The sequence below is a fragment of the Plecotus auritus genome, assembly GCF_963455305.1.
Source record: "Plecotus auritus genome assembly, chromosome: 9".
NCBI lineage: Eukaryota > Metazoa > Chordata > Mammalia > Chiroptera > Vespertilionidae > Plecotus > Plecotus auritus.
The window spans coordinates 130,467,116-130,483,855 of record NC_137783.1 but is presented as its reverse complement, the minus strand read 5'-3'; the positions used below and the strand labels follow the sequence as shown (position 1 = coordinate 130,483,855).

The following is a 16,740-nucleotide window of genomic DNA, read 5'->3' as shown; positions in this document are numbered from 1 at the left end:
CATATTACTTCCCCCCACTTTTAAACAAAAGGTAGTATGTCATGCATACATTGTTCTGCACCTTGCTTTTAAAATATATATATTTTACTGATTTTTTTTACAGAGAAGAAGGGAGAGGGATAGAGAGTTAGAAACACCGATCAGCTGCCTCCTGCACACTCCCTACTGGGGATTTGCCCGCAACCAAGGTACATGCCCTTAACCGGAATCGAAACTGGGACCCTTCGGTCCGCAGGCCAATGCTCTGTCCACTGAGACAAACCGGTTAGGGATGCACCTTGCTTTTTATCACTTACAAAATGTTTCACAGTGTTTTTCATTTCAGTATATGGGGAGCTAACTTGCTTTTTCAGTTACATGTATTCTACTATAAGTATGTACTGTAGTTTATCTGCTTTCCTGTAGCTGGAAATTGGGCTATTTCTAATATTTTTTTTGCTATTATATGTCTTGTTGCAATTAATTACTTGTATATATATCATTTAAGTATATGTGCACCTTCCTCTATGTGTACATTTATTTATTCTCAGAAGTGGAATTGCTGGGTCAGCGGGAACATTTATAACTTTGATAGATGCTGCCTAACTCCTGCAAAGGGCTTGAACGGTTTGTGCCCCACCATCAGTGTATGAGAATGCCTGTTTCTCCACAGCCTCACCAAAGAGTTCAGATCAATCTGAAAGGGGAGAAATGGGAGGCGGATACCTAAGTGACGTCTTAGTGTCTGACCTTGCCTGGTTTGCAGTGGGCACACTGCACAGTTCCAGGAGCTGGTGTGGGCATTAGTTCCAATGGAAACAATGCCTCATGGTGGCCAGGGACTAACGCCAGCTCTGGTGACACACATGGAATGGACCCACGTTGCCACTTGCAGAATTTCCTGCCGTGGAAAGTTGAGCACGCATTCATTATTCATCTAACCAGTAATGCTAGATCTGAGGAGCCCCCAGTGTTTGTTGGAACAGAAAAGGGAATTGTACCACCACAGTGACCTGTGTACCAGACTTTCAAGGCTTGTTTTCCAGCTGTTCACATTAGTTCCAGGGACTGAGGTCAAGAGATAGAGCCCAAATCACTGAGGAAGTCCTGTTAAGCTTGGAACTTTCATACCCCAGGGGGTGCTCTTTTAAAAAATGATTTTGCATTATAAATTCAAGATTTATAATGAAGCAATTCGTACTCTATAGGATAAATTAAAACTACCAGGGTACAACGTCAACATTGAACTATGACGCAACATTGCTGGACTTGTCCCTTAAAGTTGCCATGCAGTTTCCTACACTGTTCAAATAGGGCATCCTGTAAAAACAGGATTCATAGCCTAAATAACATCTTTACATTTTGAAAAACATATATTCCAGGTCATCCTCCTATAACTCCTTATCATTCTCATGCAAAAGATTGATTTTCAACCTTATTTTTCTCAGAGGACAGGGCACTCTGTTGAGAAAAAATTCCCCTGAGGTTCACCACATAGGAAAGTGTGTTAAATGGAGCCTGGCAGAACGGTTCTGTGATCCCAGCTGAATGTCTTTTTTACAGGATGGTTGGTGGGGCCCCTTTAAAGAGGAAAGCCACTCCTCTTCTGCCATGAGGACGAGTTGCACCTGGGGAGTTGCACTGATGACAGTATCTGGCCTACACCAGAAATAATTCCCGGGCATAAGGGTGGACTGCCAGGAGCTAGCTGACACACCACTGACACGCAGACCTTGTCTTTTGTTAACACCTGGGAAGGCTTTCCCAACAGGCATTTCCAGTTTTGTTCTTAAGCTCCTTGCAGCTGCTTTTCTAGAAGTCTGCTCTCTCCCAAGGGCCGGCTATGGGCAGAAGCAAGGTGATCTGTCTTCTGTGCCATCTTCATCTAACCCGCAACAAATATTCAGGATGGCAGCCCAGGTTCATGTTTCGCATCAACTCAGTCTGGCTGTGGGGTCCATTTTGCCTCTGCTGTTCCTGCCAAGGGCCTCTGGGAACCAGTTTGGTGGCAGAGTCCACATGAGGTCTCCGCTCCATGACCCTTGTTCCTTTGGCTGTTTCACCTCGGCTGCTCTTGTTGGCACAGTCTGTGAGGATTGGCTCTCTCTTCACGCTGGCCCATCTGTTCTGCTTAGTGGCCCTAACTAGCTGTCTGAACTACTCCTTCAGAATAAATGTGAGATTATCTTGCCATACATTTCTTTTATTCACATCTCAGGCCTTCAGCTCTATTCTTTCTTTTTTTTAATGTTTTTATTTATTTTAGAAAGAGGGAAAGGAAGAGGGAGAGAGATAGAAACATCGGTTGCCTCCTGCACACCATCTACTGCAGATCAAGCCCACAACCTGGGCATATGCCCTGAATGGGAAATGAACCGGTGACCTCTTGGTGCATGGGTCAATGCTCAACCATTGAGCCACACTAGCCAGGCCTCAGCTCTATCCTTAAATAACAATAATTATAGGTCAAATGGAGTGGGTGGCCTAAGGTAACAAGGCCTCCAGACTTTGAGGGGACTAGGTTAGGGTACAAAAGAAAGATTTTATGTCACTTGAGTCTTGATTGCAATCATTCTGACTCATGTGGAGTTGATACCAGGTATTCTTCAGTTGTGGTTTTTGGCATGAATAGCATGTGGTTCTGTCTCAGGGCCCAAAGTGATCTTCTTGGGAGGAAATGTTCTGGCATTTCAAACAAATGACCTTTATGCATAGTTTCGACACTATGCCCTATGAAGTATGCATGCATGGTCAGTCCCTTGAAGGAATAATTTAATATTGGGAAGAGGGGAGTAAAGAAGAAACATTAGAGTTATGTTCAACTCCTGTGGAAATAGTGTATAAACAAACTGCTTATCAGAAATGATCATATGGGGCTTTGCTTAAATAAATAATTCATGCACTAGGTCTGCAGGATATCTCTGCCAAGTAGACCTCCTTCAGAATATAAGCCACCACGTCCACATCTGACCCCATGTGGAAAGAGGCATGGAAGCCAGGCCTGAATCAAATTCCATTTCCATAACACGCTGGGGGTATGGGCTCAGGCAATTTACTGAACCTCTCTGAGCCTCAGCCATCCCCATAAACTGTGGCTAATTATTTACCTCATAGCTAATACATGTCAGCTATTATTTTTAACCATTTTTAACACATCCAGCTTCCCAGAGCATCCTCCAAAATCCCCTCCATACATACCACCACCCCCACCGATACTGAACTTATTTATAAGTACTATATAGAAACACCGCCCTCACTCCATTGCTTAGACTAAATATATTGCTGTTTTGAGTTTGCATATTTTCTGTAGGAATCAATGCTCAGTGAAAAAGGATGGAGGCAAACAAATATTCTCACGGCCCTGATTACTCATGGAACCACAGAATTGAATCTTCCCTTATAGATGCATGCTACTGGCTTAAGTGATGTGGATATTTTCTGACCAGCCATATGGATCTTTTGTCATCTGAGATGTTAATATTTTCCTTGTACTAGTATTTTATAGTAGCTCTGGAGCATGGCCAGTTTCTTAAATAGGGTCCACATGGCTCATTATGCACAGGGCCTGAAAACTGGCTTACTTGTGCTATTCAGATGAACAGGGACACTCAGAAGAGTTGGGGGCTGGGGTAGGGCAGTGAGCAGGGGAACATAGTCAATTATTGTTGCTCCTGCATTAAGCTACAAACAACGATCACTTCCCTGTTCTTTACAGTAAGCAATTAAAAGAAATTATAGAGTTGGATGCAAAAATAACCCGAAAGACAACTGGATGTGTGGAACCACCAGTTTTCTCTATGTGTGCAGGTTAATCCTCGTTAATACTCAGAACATTGAGTTTCTATAGAAAGAGTTGCGTGTCCACACATGTTCTGGCATCTACGCACACGCTCTGTATGCTATGACTGTGCATCCCAGAAGAAGGGCTGTGCCGCGTGCCTTTGCACTTCAGTGGAGTTTAACAAACTGATTCCTGAAAATGGTCTCATCAAGGTGAGCAACAGAGAGCTGAGAGCCTTTTCTCGCTAATTTTACCTTTCCACTAGGATTTCTTCATAGTCGTTTTAAAAGGAATGCTATTCTTTTGTCTCTAGACGCAACTTATCTTTCCCGTTTCTTCCTCCACCTACTTTCACCTATCTTTTGCTTTATATATATATATTTATTTATTTATTTATTTATTTCAGAGAGGAAGGAAGAAGGAGAGAGAAACATTAATTGGCTACCTCCTACACTCCACTGGGGATTGAGCCCACAACCTGGACATGTGTTCTTGACTGGACTCGAACCTGGGACCCTTCAGTCCACAGGCTGGTGCTCTACCCACTAAGCCAAACCAGCTAGGGCTATTTTGCTTTTTTAAATGTAATGTTCTATGTCCTTCAGAGGATGGGGTCAAATCTAGAGAGGTCTCTTCATCAGTGAGCGTTACCCATCCCATTCTCACATCAGCCCTGCTGAATTAATGATGCTAAAGCCTTCCAGTTGGGACCTTCCAGTTTGAACCTACCTCTAATTATGTACAGATATTCTTTCTATAATGGAAATTGCTCAGGTAACTAATTAGCCACAGCTATGGAAAATTTCAGGAGCACCATCTGTGGAAAAACTGAGAAGGGCATGCCTTTCCCACATCTCTGGGGTCCATTAAGAGTGTGTTTGTGTGGTGACGGTGTCTAGTGGGTGTTGGTTCACAGCTGTCACAATTCCCATAGCATCTCATGGCAGGAACTCAGGATGTCCAGCAACACCCTAAAAGCAACCTATTGATATAAAGTCGCCAATTCTGAAAACGAGATTGAAATGGGACAGACTGGTCTTAACTTCCTTTCTTTGTTTCGTGTTATTTCTTTAATTGTGATCATTCCGGCATGGTCCCAATCTCCACATTGTGGCAATCTTCTTTTCTTAAAGAGGATCCCCTTTATCCTCTGGTCTCAAAGAGTTACTGCATGTTCTCCCCTTAGGGACAAGGAATGCAATTGGGTCACCCTTGCATTTTTTTTTTAGGTACAGAGCATGCTTATTCCTGGATCCAGGAACTTTGAAGACAGTGCTCTGCTTTCACAACATCTCCTGGCGGGATAGGTGCGCCTTGTTGTAATTTGGAGGGGACACCCCCTTATCTGTGTTGGCATCTGTGCTATATAGGACTTGAGGTGGAACCCAATAATACTTGGTGTACTGCCTGGGAAAATAGTGTTCTGTGTCATCTCAGCCCTACCCACTTGCAAATGATTTAATAGCAACACTGCTAGGATTCCCAGTAGGAGTCACTTGTGTCTGTACTGGTGAGCTTGGTGACTTCTTGGTGCTTGGAAACTGGCTTGTCTTTGCAGTCCTTTGTGAAAAGCTTACTGGACCAGTTTCCAGTTCTGTTTATGGAACTACGCCCATAACTCCCTCATACATTGTTCAACTCAAAAATGTTTATATTTTTCTTTGGAAATTTAGCTTTTTTTTTTTCTTTTTACCATTTTGGGTACTTTAGTTTTGATCCCAAATGTTGGAACCCAACTGAGAAATTGGGTTGCCTGTAGAGACAGGTTAGGGTTGGAGAGGGGGTTTTGATGCTAGATACTTACACTAATGTTTTTTAGGGTTTTATTGCTGCTGTTTTATTTTGTGAGTTTTCTTTTTTTCAAAAAATTTCTTGGTACTTGGTAGGAGATGAAGTTCATCTGTTTTAGGACAAGTCTAGAACCAAAAGAATCTCCATTGAATGGATGAGTCAGTTCTGCCTGCCCCTGTCTCCCCATTTCAGGACAGGGAGAACTCATAAGGTTCAGATACATTGGGCTGCAAGTAATACTAATGTGCCTTGAAATCTACCATCTGCTGTAGCTGGCCGTGTAGTTTCCAGTGTGATTCTGATTGAGTGAGTGATGTTAGGCTGTGTAATTCAGGGAAGCCAGTTATGCTTGCGCTTGCCTTGTAGCATTGAGATAAAAATTAGTGATTAAGTGGAAGGCCAGATTTAGATTAGTTAGTATTCTGTAAATTCTCATTCATCCAATCACGTTTATAGGTATCCTCTACTTTATTGTATAAACACCATAGTGGAAAAGCCAGTTGACATAAAGGGAACCCTGATTTTACTTAATACCATTAAAAAAGCAAAAATATTTTTCTACGTAATAAATGTTCCAGTAAAACAAGTTGAACCAAGGAGGAAAGATGACTTTCATTTCCTTTCTCTTTATCATTTAGTCAACTTTATCATTTAGTCAACTTTAATAGTATCTGAATCAATTTGAATATACGAATCTTGTCAAAATACAGATTCTGATTTAGTGGATAGGATAGGTGGGGTGGAGGAAGGGAAGCTAAGATTCTGCATTTCTCATAAACTCTGTGGTGATGCTGCTGGCCCATGGACCACACTTTGAGAAGTAGGCTTTGTTTAATATTCATGCATGGAAGTTTATCCATATGTACATTTCCTAAAACTTATTTCAGGCCCTGTAAATTTCTCTTTTTGTCATAGTATTTTTAGTCACAAATTTGAATTGCATTAATACACTTAATTTATAAATGTAACTCTCAAAAATTACCTGAATTTTGAGACTTTAGGTTGCATAAAATGAATTCTTACTTGGAATTTTTCTATAAATTGAAAGTCTGTATGTTTCAATGCAATTAAAATATCTGTGCTACAGTGATGATCTCCCTACTCACTACTTCCAGAGTCATGGTTCTTTTATAGGAAATTTCCCCTGTGGTTTCACAGTAGCTGTAGACATCCACCCCTATCATTAAATGTGATGTATACTTGATAATTTTTCTAAATCTCACTGACACTTATAGAACCAGGTAGATAGTATTTTCTAAATTAAAATTACAGTCTACCATGTATGGGAATTTGATAAATAACCCATTATTTTTGGCAATTTGTTAGTTAGAACATTGTTAAATCTGAACTTTACTTTAGTTCATTATAACAAGTCCCACCTGAAATTCTAAAGAAAATGGATAATCCTAATTAAAGAGGTCACACTTTTTTTTATTGAATGCTGACTGCCATTTGGTTCTTATAATCTACAAAATAGTGGTTCTAAAATATATTTTAAACAACATTTTTAGACAGCCTACCCATTTGATATGCAAGTGACTTGTATATATGCTCGATGCTAAGATTTCCTTATAGACTAGAGATGTGCTCTGTTTGGGCAGTGTTTACTCTGAGGAAGAGGAGAAGATGGTGAGAACAGGGATAGGACTGCCAGCTCTGGGTGGCTCTAGCTTTCAGGGATTAGTCTTTAGTTACAGTAGAACAGTAGGTTTCCCAAGGGAGTAGTAATGGGGGAAGCACTTAGAGATCTTTGGATGGTGACAGCTGTGCCTGGGATTGGAATGCCAGGTGGCATGTTCTCTGCCCTAACCTGGTCCTTGTTCCAGGCATTTACTATCCCTTATTCCAGAATTCATTCCATCATTACAGTTCACTTTTACCCAATTTCTATGCTAATAGAGAATATGGTTTAGTTTTACTTTTGGATAAGGTAGGTCTCTGACCAATAAAAAAATCCTCACTCTTTCAGGTATGGGGCAGGGAATACAGGGGGTTAATAGAGGACTAGAGCTAAAGTGCTTTCTGTTAAAGATTTATGGAAATGTATCTATCAAATTCATGATTCAGGGAAATATACTTTTTTCATGGTAGTTACATGTATGTATCACTCTGGGTATGAACTGAGAACCAGCAATGTCTCTGGCACTCTTAGCGAGGCTGAGAAATGTCTGCGAGTGTCCACACCATGAGTGTACCAGGGGATCAGCGAGTACTCTGGTCTACAGGACTGTTTTGTAGGAAGTGTAATTGGATACCCTGGACATAAACTACATTATGGTTAAAAACTACATTTTTAAAGGCACCTCTTCAAAGCTTTGGAACAGCTGCATTATCAGACATCACTTACTAAAATATTTATTGGTTTCAATTGGCTGGTCATTTCAGGTAAGTAGGTGAGCATCTATAATGATCATCAGCTCCCTCCTCCCCGTCCCCTACCACCATTTTGGTTATGGATTTCAACTACCAATTATTTTCTTTGAGGAGTATGAAGTGTTTTTTGTTTTTTGGGTTTTTGTTGTTGTTGTTGTTGTTGTTGTTTTGTTTTGTTTTGTTGTTTTTAGTCTTCTTAGCTAAATAATGAATACCTAATGGGGAAATACTACAGAAATAACGCAGAGGGATGGAAGAAACTAGTGCCTGTAGCTGAAGGCCTAGTTTTCCTTTGGAATCTGAGGTCCTGACCTTGTTCTATCAGGGGAACCACAGCGAGTAGAGGAGTTGATTAAAAACTCTGGTCCTTTTTTCCTCCGGTACGAAACAGGGATAATTATAGTTACCTATACCTCCAGGGTCCTATGAGTCTTAATTACTTAATATTTGCAAAGTGTTTGGAGATCTTTGAATTAAAAGTGCTGAGCAGTGGAATCAAAGTTCAGTGTAATTATAATTGGAATGAAAGTTTATATTCCCGCCTTCCTTTCACATTCCAATATGCTGTCTTTTTGGCCAACCCAAACAGTACTCATGATTACCACATAGCCCACTTCTCTCTCTAACCATGTTTCTTTTTGTAACTCACTTCAGCCTAAAAATGAATGAGTGAATGAAGTTTAAAATCTATCCAGACCCTTAACACCACCCCCAAACTTAAGTAACTATTTAATATTTCTTTTTAAAGTTCAGTAGCCACTAGGAATAAAACCATTAAATTAATTCACCTCTTCCAGTCTATCATTCTTTTGGGTTCTCCTACACATGGTGATGAACTGGCCTTCCTGAGGCATTGTGCTCAGAAACTCCCGTCAGTTCTTTTGTGCCTGCAAGGCAGGGGCCAAACTCTTTAAAATCATCCTCAGAGCCTTCCAAAATCTGACAGTCATTCACTCTTATCTCTCACTATTTCTATCCAGAACTCTTCTCTCCAGAAATGTACTGCATGCTTATCAACCTTCATGCTTTTAACCAAGCTGCACTCCATCCACTGGCATCTTTTCTGGATACGCTTAAATCCTTTCCATCCCTTGCAGTCTTCTTCACAAAGCAGTCTTCATTCTCTAACAGGAAGTAGCCTCTCTGTCTTCATAGAACTTTATCTTACTTGTCCTGGGTCGCTTCTACCTTTATATTTTAGTTACTTACATATATGTTCTAATTCCCCCCTAGACTATAAGACTTGAAAATTAGATTCCATGTCTAATGAATGAACAAACAAAAGTAAGGTGAATATATGCACTTTGTTAAGCTGGACAAAAATTAAAGATTATATTGATTTGCAAGATTTAATTAAGGTGGTATTTTGATAGGTTTGCATTATGTGTGTAAGGAATTAAATTGATAATTTCTTCAACATTACCATTATCCTTATTGCTTATAGGACTAAGATGAGAATCCATATCTTTAAACTGTGTTTGATTATATGCTCATTGACAAAACTCAAAGGGACTGGGAACAAAGCTTTGCATTTTTTCTCTGTATGCCAAATTATCCGTACTATTGTTTGGTTTTCCTTCTTAGCTTTTGTCATAGAAACTTGGTTCTAACATGTCTAAATTTTTTTGCAAAACTTCCTTTTAGAGGAAAATTGCATGCTCTAAAATTGCAGTCACTCACTGAAGTAATCAAGCCTTAAAGTTGAAGGGTCTTAGAGGTCATGATTAATCCACTACTACAAATTAGTGTCTATGATGCTGCCTTTAGAAAGTTGGGCCCCGGGATATACACAACTGCAGACAACTGTGTCTATATTGTATAAACTCGCTCTTTGACCATTCTTTGTAGCATAGCCTCTCTCTATTCCTTGCAGTTGAATATTCCAAAACTGCCAGCATGGCTTGATGGTAAAAGCTTGGGCAAGAAGACAGATGACCTATTAGCTTTGTGATACCTGACAGTTACTTAACCTTTCTGAACCATAATTTCCTCATCTGCAAAATAGAGACAACAATACCTGTCCACTCTCCTTGTAAGAACCAAGTTAGATGATACTTGCGAATGTTCTCTAGTCTTTTAGACAAGTACAAGGTATTAGTATAGCAGGAGAGCATGCTGTCATGGGTAGTCATCTGGTTGAATGTTTAAGACTTATGAGTCATATTTAAAACTAATATTTATTCCCTCTGTATGGATTTCCTTTTTAGCCCTATATGCCATATTTAATTTTTGAGAGTTGGTCTAAAAAAGACCTTCCTAGCATTTTAGAGATTTGGTTGACTTGATTGTGATTGTGCACTGTTGTAAATGTTGGAGCAGAATTACACGGCACCAATGAATTTATTATTTATAAACAGATATATAAACTCAGGCTCTCCTTAGCAATATTGTGCAGCCTCTTTGCCTTTTATGTAATAAAGACTCATCTGAACGGCTAATACATAAAAATTATCTTAGAAGCTCTTAAACTTTTATCATTTTTTAATGCAGTATATGAAATTATTGAAGAGGTCAGTTTTAAAAAAGGAAGTTAAAAGACTAAAAATTCCCCATTTTACTATTATGATTATTCCTGAGTACTGTCCAAGTCTTCTATTGATGTCAGAAACACTGCTACACAGGAAGTAGTAGGGACAGTTAGTATGCTGTAATGTTATTTGCTTAATTATTCAAGTAAGGTTTTATCCTATTAGAGAAACTCCAGAGATTGCTCATGGGTGATAATCCATCAAATTTCTTAGAGCTTATAATTTGGGTTTAGCACAGCCTATGCTTGATCCAATGATTTCAGTGAGTTCACTGATGCTTTCCAAAGGACATCATGAAATGATGTCAGAACTGTCTTTTCTTGTGGTTTAATGACCTCATCAGTACATTTTTACTGAACACTATTACATTATTCTGTGTTAAGCTAATGGGAGATCAGACATGATAAATTCCCTCGGAGAACTTATCATTCAACTAAAGACTGACCATCATTGGCAAATACATTCACAATGAACAAGTGAGTAGGGAATGAAGTGCTGAATGAGATATAATGTGGAATTTTAAAGGAGCAGGAGGAGAGTGTGTGTAGGAATAATTAGAGAAGGTGCGCATATATGATTTGATATCTGAACTGGGTCATGAAGGATAAGCAGGATTTAGTCAAATAGAGAGAAAGGAGTTTGCCGAGAGAATGGAACAAGTCACTTACAGGCAATAATGTGTATAGGTCTCCCAGGACTTTGGCCTGACCAGAGCAATGGAGATGAAACAATGAGTAATATACAACGTTAGCTAAGTAGGGTGAGGCCAAATTTTGAATACCAGATAAAAGAGATTAGATTTGATCTGGTAGAGGGGGAAAATAAAATGATTGTAAGTTTTTGGGTAAGAGAATGATAAGATGAGCATGGTTATTCAGGCAGTGGTTATTAGGGTTGAATGGAATAGAAAGGATGTCAAATACATCAGAGGAACATTGCAGTCACACAATGAGATGACGAGGGCTGAGCCAAGAAGGTGGCTGTGGGCTGGAGAGAAAGGGATGGACAGGAGAAGTGTTTTAAAGGGAAAATGAGCAGGACTTCTCCACTGACCAGATTTGAAGGCTATACAAGAAATGTATTGTCAAACATGATTCAAGATTTCCAGCCTGTGTCTGAGTGGTCCAAAGTATCTAGAAACTATTGTCAGAAACAAAAAAGTTAGTAAGTTACATTGTTCTGACAAGAAGTATGGGTTTGTTGTCAGGTGTACCTGACTTCAGGGCTTGTGAGTAGGCAGTTAGCATTGAAGAAGTGTCACTCATGGGTCCTGGGGATGGATTTTTTCACCAGGTGGTTAACTACTAAATCTATGCAGATGTTCTGCTTTGAGGCATGCCTGTGTTACAAGGCTTCAGGATGGAAGCCAAGTAATATTTATTCAGACGCTATTTGTCCCTCTGAAGATTTGCTTGTGGAACTAATGAGAAAATTATATATAAAGAATTAACCATTTTTTCAACCAAAAAAAATCAATACAAAGATAAATGAGACCAATGAAGGCAGGATAAACTTCTTTAAGGCTGGTATAAAAAAAGATATCATTAAAAGGTTTATTATCAAAAATAACATTAAGAAAAGACTTGTACTATATTAGTAATAATAAAACAAATTTTCAAGTCTATAGTTAAGATGCCTCAGTACTTTGGACCATTTAAGCAGTTAGTGTGGACACTTAGTAAATACTTATTAAAGTTACTCTGCAGAACGGCTACCATCAACAAATCAACAAACAACAAGTGCTGGTGAGGATGTGGAGAAAAGTGAACCCTAGTACACTGTTGGTGGGAATGCAAACTGGTACAACCATTATGGAAAACAATATGGAGTTTCCTCAAAAAATTAAATATGGAACTTCCATTTGACCCAGTGCTTCCACTTCTAGGAATATATCCTAAGAAACCCAAAGCATCAATCAGAAAGAATGTATGCACCCCTATGTTCATAGCAATGCAATTTACAATAGCTAAGATCTGGAAACAGCCCAAGTGCCCATCTGTAGATGAGTGGATAAAAAAGCTGTGGTACATTTATGCCATGGAATACTATGCAGCAGTAAAAAAGAAGGATCTCTTACCCTTTGAGACAGCATGGAGGAACCTGGAGAGTATTATGCTAAGTGAAATAAGCCAGACAGAGAAAGACAAGTATCACATGATCTCACTCATATGTGGAATCTAATGAACAGTATAAACTGATGAACAAAATAGATCCAGAGACATGGAAGCATGGAACAGACTGAGGAATCTCAGAGGGAAGGCAGGGATGGGTAGGTGGGTGGGAAGAAATCAACCAAAGAACTTGTATGCATATATGCATAACCTGTGGACATAGATGATAGGGACATAGGCCTAGGGGTGTGGGAGGGCTAGAAGGGGCCAGTGGGGGGAAAAGAGGAACATAATGTAATAATTTCAACAATAAAGATTTTTAAAAAAGAAACTCTGCTTCGTTCACTATAAGATGCACTTTTTCTTTTCTTTAGCCTCTCTGAATTTGGGTTGTGTCTTACAGCTGATGTCATTTTATTGTTCTTGTTGGCTATGCAGCAGTTACAATATAGTTGCCATTGCCTTAGCCAATTTATTTTACTTAATTTTATTACATATACCAGTATACAAAAATTACATATGATAAATGTATCCAAATAAGTGTAAAATAACTCTTTTGAGTAAGTATACAATAACAGTTCTAAGTGATAAAGTAAACAGCAGTTTACTTGGCTGCATTTTTAATTTCTTAGTGGTACCTAAAATGGTATATTTTACAATGGTAATATCTTAGATTTAAGGAAATATAATATTAAAAGAGAGCTGATCACAGTAAACCTCTACCAGTGTGCTAGAGATGGCTAGAGTAAAATATTCTAAATTTGCTTCCTTTCATCGGCCTACATTAGAGGTGTCCCTTGGGTTATTTTCATTTGGCCTGGGAACATTAGGAGGAAGGATTTTCATTCAGTGGTGTAAGTACTGCCTGCCAGGAATAGAAACACCTCCTTGGAGGATCCATTTCTTTGATGGTACAGAATCCAGAACATTCACAAAAGTCCCGGTATTAGCAGGATGGACATCTGTGTTTTACTCAAACCAGTGCACCCTTCCTAACCTCAGACCATGGTGCACTGCAAGCCGTGCTGAGCAGGCTTGCTCTTCGTGCGAAGGGAGAATGAATCTACGGGGAAGTTTGTTGGTGTTTGGGGATGATAATAAAGTCTGTTGGTGGTAGAAAATGTGATCTCTTGTAAAAGTGGAGAACAGAAACATTTGGTTCTCAAGACCAGAGTTCTCAGCCATCTTTGCAGTGTGATATATTGACGAGGCAGGTTGCCTTCCCATTCAGTGACACTTCATGGACAGGAAAATGGTCCCCTTTTCCTACTGATTGGCACATGTGTGTTCTCTTGTAAGTCCATGCTCCAGAACTGAGCGCAGGGATAAAGTTAGAGTGTCTGGCTTCTCTTACTGCTGAGGGACCCGATGCTGCAGGTAAGTGGCTCTAAGTCCTTCGCCATCTGACGGTCACCCTGGGTTAGTCTGTAGGTATGTTTCATTTTGCTTGTTCATCCATTCTAATTGGCCTCCCAGAGCATGTGGGTAGAAGTAGAGCCAAATTTAGAGGATAGCAACCCTCTGGCAAACAGGAAAAGATTAATTTTGTGGTGTGCTGTTAAGGGACTTCCCAGGAAACTTCAAAAGCACAGAAAGAAGCACTGGCTGCCTATTCCAAAAACGTGCAAAATGCCACTCGGCTTTTCAAAGGTATGATAAACTCGGTGTGTGCGCTCACACACATATACACACACACAGGACCCCGTCTATGAGCCTGAGAAACCCAGGGCTGAGGGGCTCCGAGAGTTCTGAAAATACATGTGGAGCCGCACATGGGAGGCATCTGAATGGACTTCGATGCCTTTGTGATGCTGACTTTCCCAGTTTTCTCTTAGGCAGACACTCTGTTTTCATGATATCAGCCTCAGGCATAGACACATCATTAAAATCAATGTGTAGAAAATGATTTCTGTTTGGAAATAAGCAAAACATTTTCAGTTCTGACCACCCAGGTGCAGTAGGAAAACCCTGGAGCTGGGGTTGGGGGCCCACATTCTACTGTAATCTTTATTCATGACATGAGACAAGTCCTCTGTGGCCTTTGGTCTCCTTATCTGTAAAACAGGATACTGGATCTTCTTTGTTGTAATAGATGATTATGGGAGAAAAAAACGTCAATGAAAAGCCCTCTTATAACACCCCGACTTCCGTTTTATTGTGCTATTCATGCCTAGTTATCACATAGCAACAAAGGCCCCCTCAGACCCCCCAGGCCACACACTCCTGCAAAACGACCCTGTTGCTAACTTGGAAAAAAAAAAATTACTATTACACTTAGAGTTGTTGCTTAGTAACATTTCTGATGTTATGTTCCTTGTGACAGCCTGAGCAGAGATCATTAAAAATTTAACTCACAAAGCTTCTAAAGTGAGAGGAGGAAGGCGGAAAACTTGAAGCCACAATCTTTTTCACTTGCTTGGACGCCACCTAATCTCAGGGTTATATGCTAAACCTCAGGGAAAACACTGCACGCCTCTGGTTTATATTAAACCACGTACAGCACACTACTGACATTAACTTGTGTCTGGTGCAGCTGGAGTTTATCACCGATCCATAAAAAAACAAAAAAAAAACCTTGACCCTGCAGAATGGCCTGGAATGACAATCAAATCGGCTGCATCGTATCCCTCTGCCAAAGAAAGCCCTAACCACTTTTGTGCCCTGTTTCTGCTTTCTCCCCACAGTTCCACCAGGTGAGAAGAGTGATGACCATCCTTTTCCTTACTATGGTTATTTCATACTTCGGTTGCATGAAGGCTGCCCCCATGAAAGAAGCGAACGTCCCAGGACAAGGCAGCTTGGCCTACCCAGGTATGCGGACCCATGGGACTCTGGACAGCGTGAATGGGCCCAAGGCAGGCTCCAGAGGCCTGACGTCGTTGGCTGACACTTTCGAGCACGTGATCGAAGAGCTGCTGGACGAGGACCCGAAAGCCCGGCCCCAGGAGGAAAACAGTAAGGACGCGGACTTGTACACGTCCAGGGTGATGCTCAGCAGTCAAGTGCCTTTGGAGCCGCCTCTTCTCTTTCTGCTCGAGGAATACAAAAATTACCTGGATGCTGCAAACATGTCCATGAGGGTCCGGCGCCACTCCGACCCGGCCCGCCGCGGGGAGCTGAGCGTGTGCGACAGCATCAGCGAGTGGGTCACGGCCGCGGATAAAAAGACTGCCGTGGACATGTCGGGCGGGACGGTCACGGTCCTGGAAAAAGTCCCGGTCTCCAAAGGCCAGCTGAAGCAGTACTTCTACGAGACCAAGTGCAATCCCATGGGTTACACAAAGGAGGGCTGCAGGGGCATAGACAAGAGGCACTGGAACTCCCAGTGCCGAACTACCCAGTCGTACGTGCGGGCCCTCACCATGGATAGCAAAAAGCGAATTGGCTGGCGGTTCATAAGGATAGACACTTCCTGTGTATGTACACTGACCATTAAAAGGGGAAGATAGTGGCTTTATGTTGTATAGATTATATTGAGACAAAAAATTATCTATTTGTATATATACATAACAGGGTAAATTATTCAGTTAAGAAAAAAAAATAATTTTATGAACTGCATGTATAAATGAAGTTTATACAGTACAGTGGTTCTACAATCTATTTATTGGACATATCCATGACCAGAAGGGAAACAGTCATTTTGCGCACAACTTTTCAAAGTCTGCATTACATTCCTCGATCATGTTGTGGTTTGTTGCCGTTGCCAAGAATTGAAAAACGTAAAAAAGTTTTAAAAAAGATAATAATAAATTGCATGCTGCTTTAATTGTGAATTGATAACAAACTGTCCTCTTTCAGAAAACAGACAAAAAAAAACAAAACAAAACAAAAACCGACAACAAAAATTTGAACCAAAACATTCCGTTTACATTTTAGACAGTAAGTATCTTCATTCTTGTTAGTACTCTGTTTTACTGCTTTTAAACTTCTGATAGCATTGGAATTAAAACAATGTCAAGGTGCTGTTGTCATCGCTTTACTGGCTTAGGGGATGGGGGATGGGAGGGGTCTATTTTTGTTTGTTTTGTGTTTTGTTTTTTTTTTGTTTGTTGGTTTTTGTTTTTGTTTTTAAGTTCCCACAGGGAGTAGGAATGGGGAAAGAACCCCTTCAGTATATATTCTGGTTGACAAAAGACTCATTTGTATGTTGTAGAGATGTTTGCAAAATCAATCAGAT

General features: G+C 40.3%; 1 protein-coding gene across 4 annotated transcripts in view; it reads left to right on the top strand.

Moving 5' to 3' along the window:
* Window positions 1–16,526, top strand: part of BDNF (brain derived neurotrophic factor) — a 56,127-nt gene extending 39,601 nt beyond the window's left edge. For all 4 annotated transcript variants that reach the window (XM_080688486.1, XM_080688485.1, XM_080688484.1 and 1 more), the window contains exon 2: window positions 15,248–16,526. In XM_080688486.1, the coding sequence (XP_080544612.1) occupies window positions 15,248–16,012 (765 nt within the window). In that variant the 3' untranslated portion in view covers window positions 16,013–16,526. The remainder of the gene's footprint in view (window positions 1–15,247) is intronic.
* Window positions 16,527–16,740: the final 214 nt, after the last annotated feature.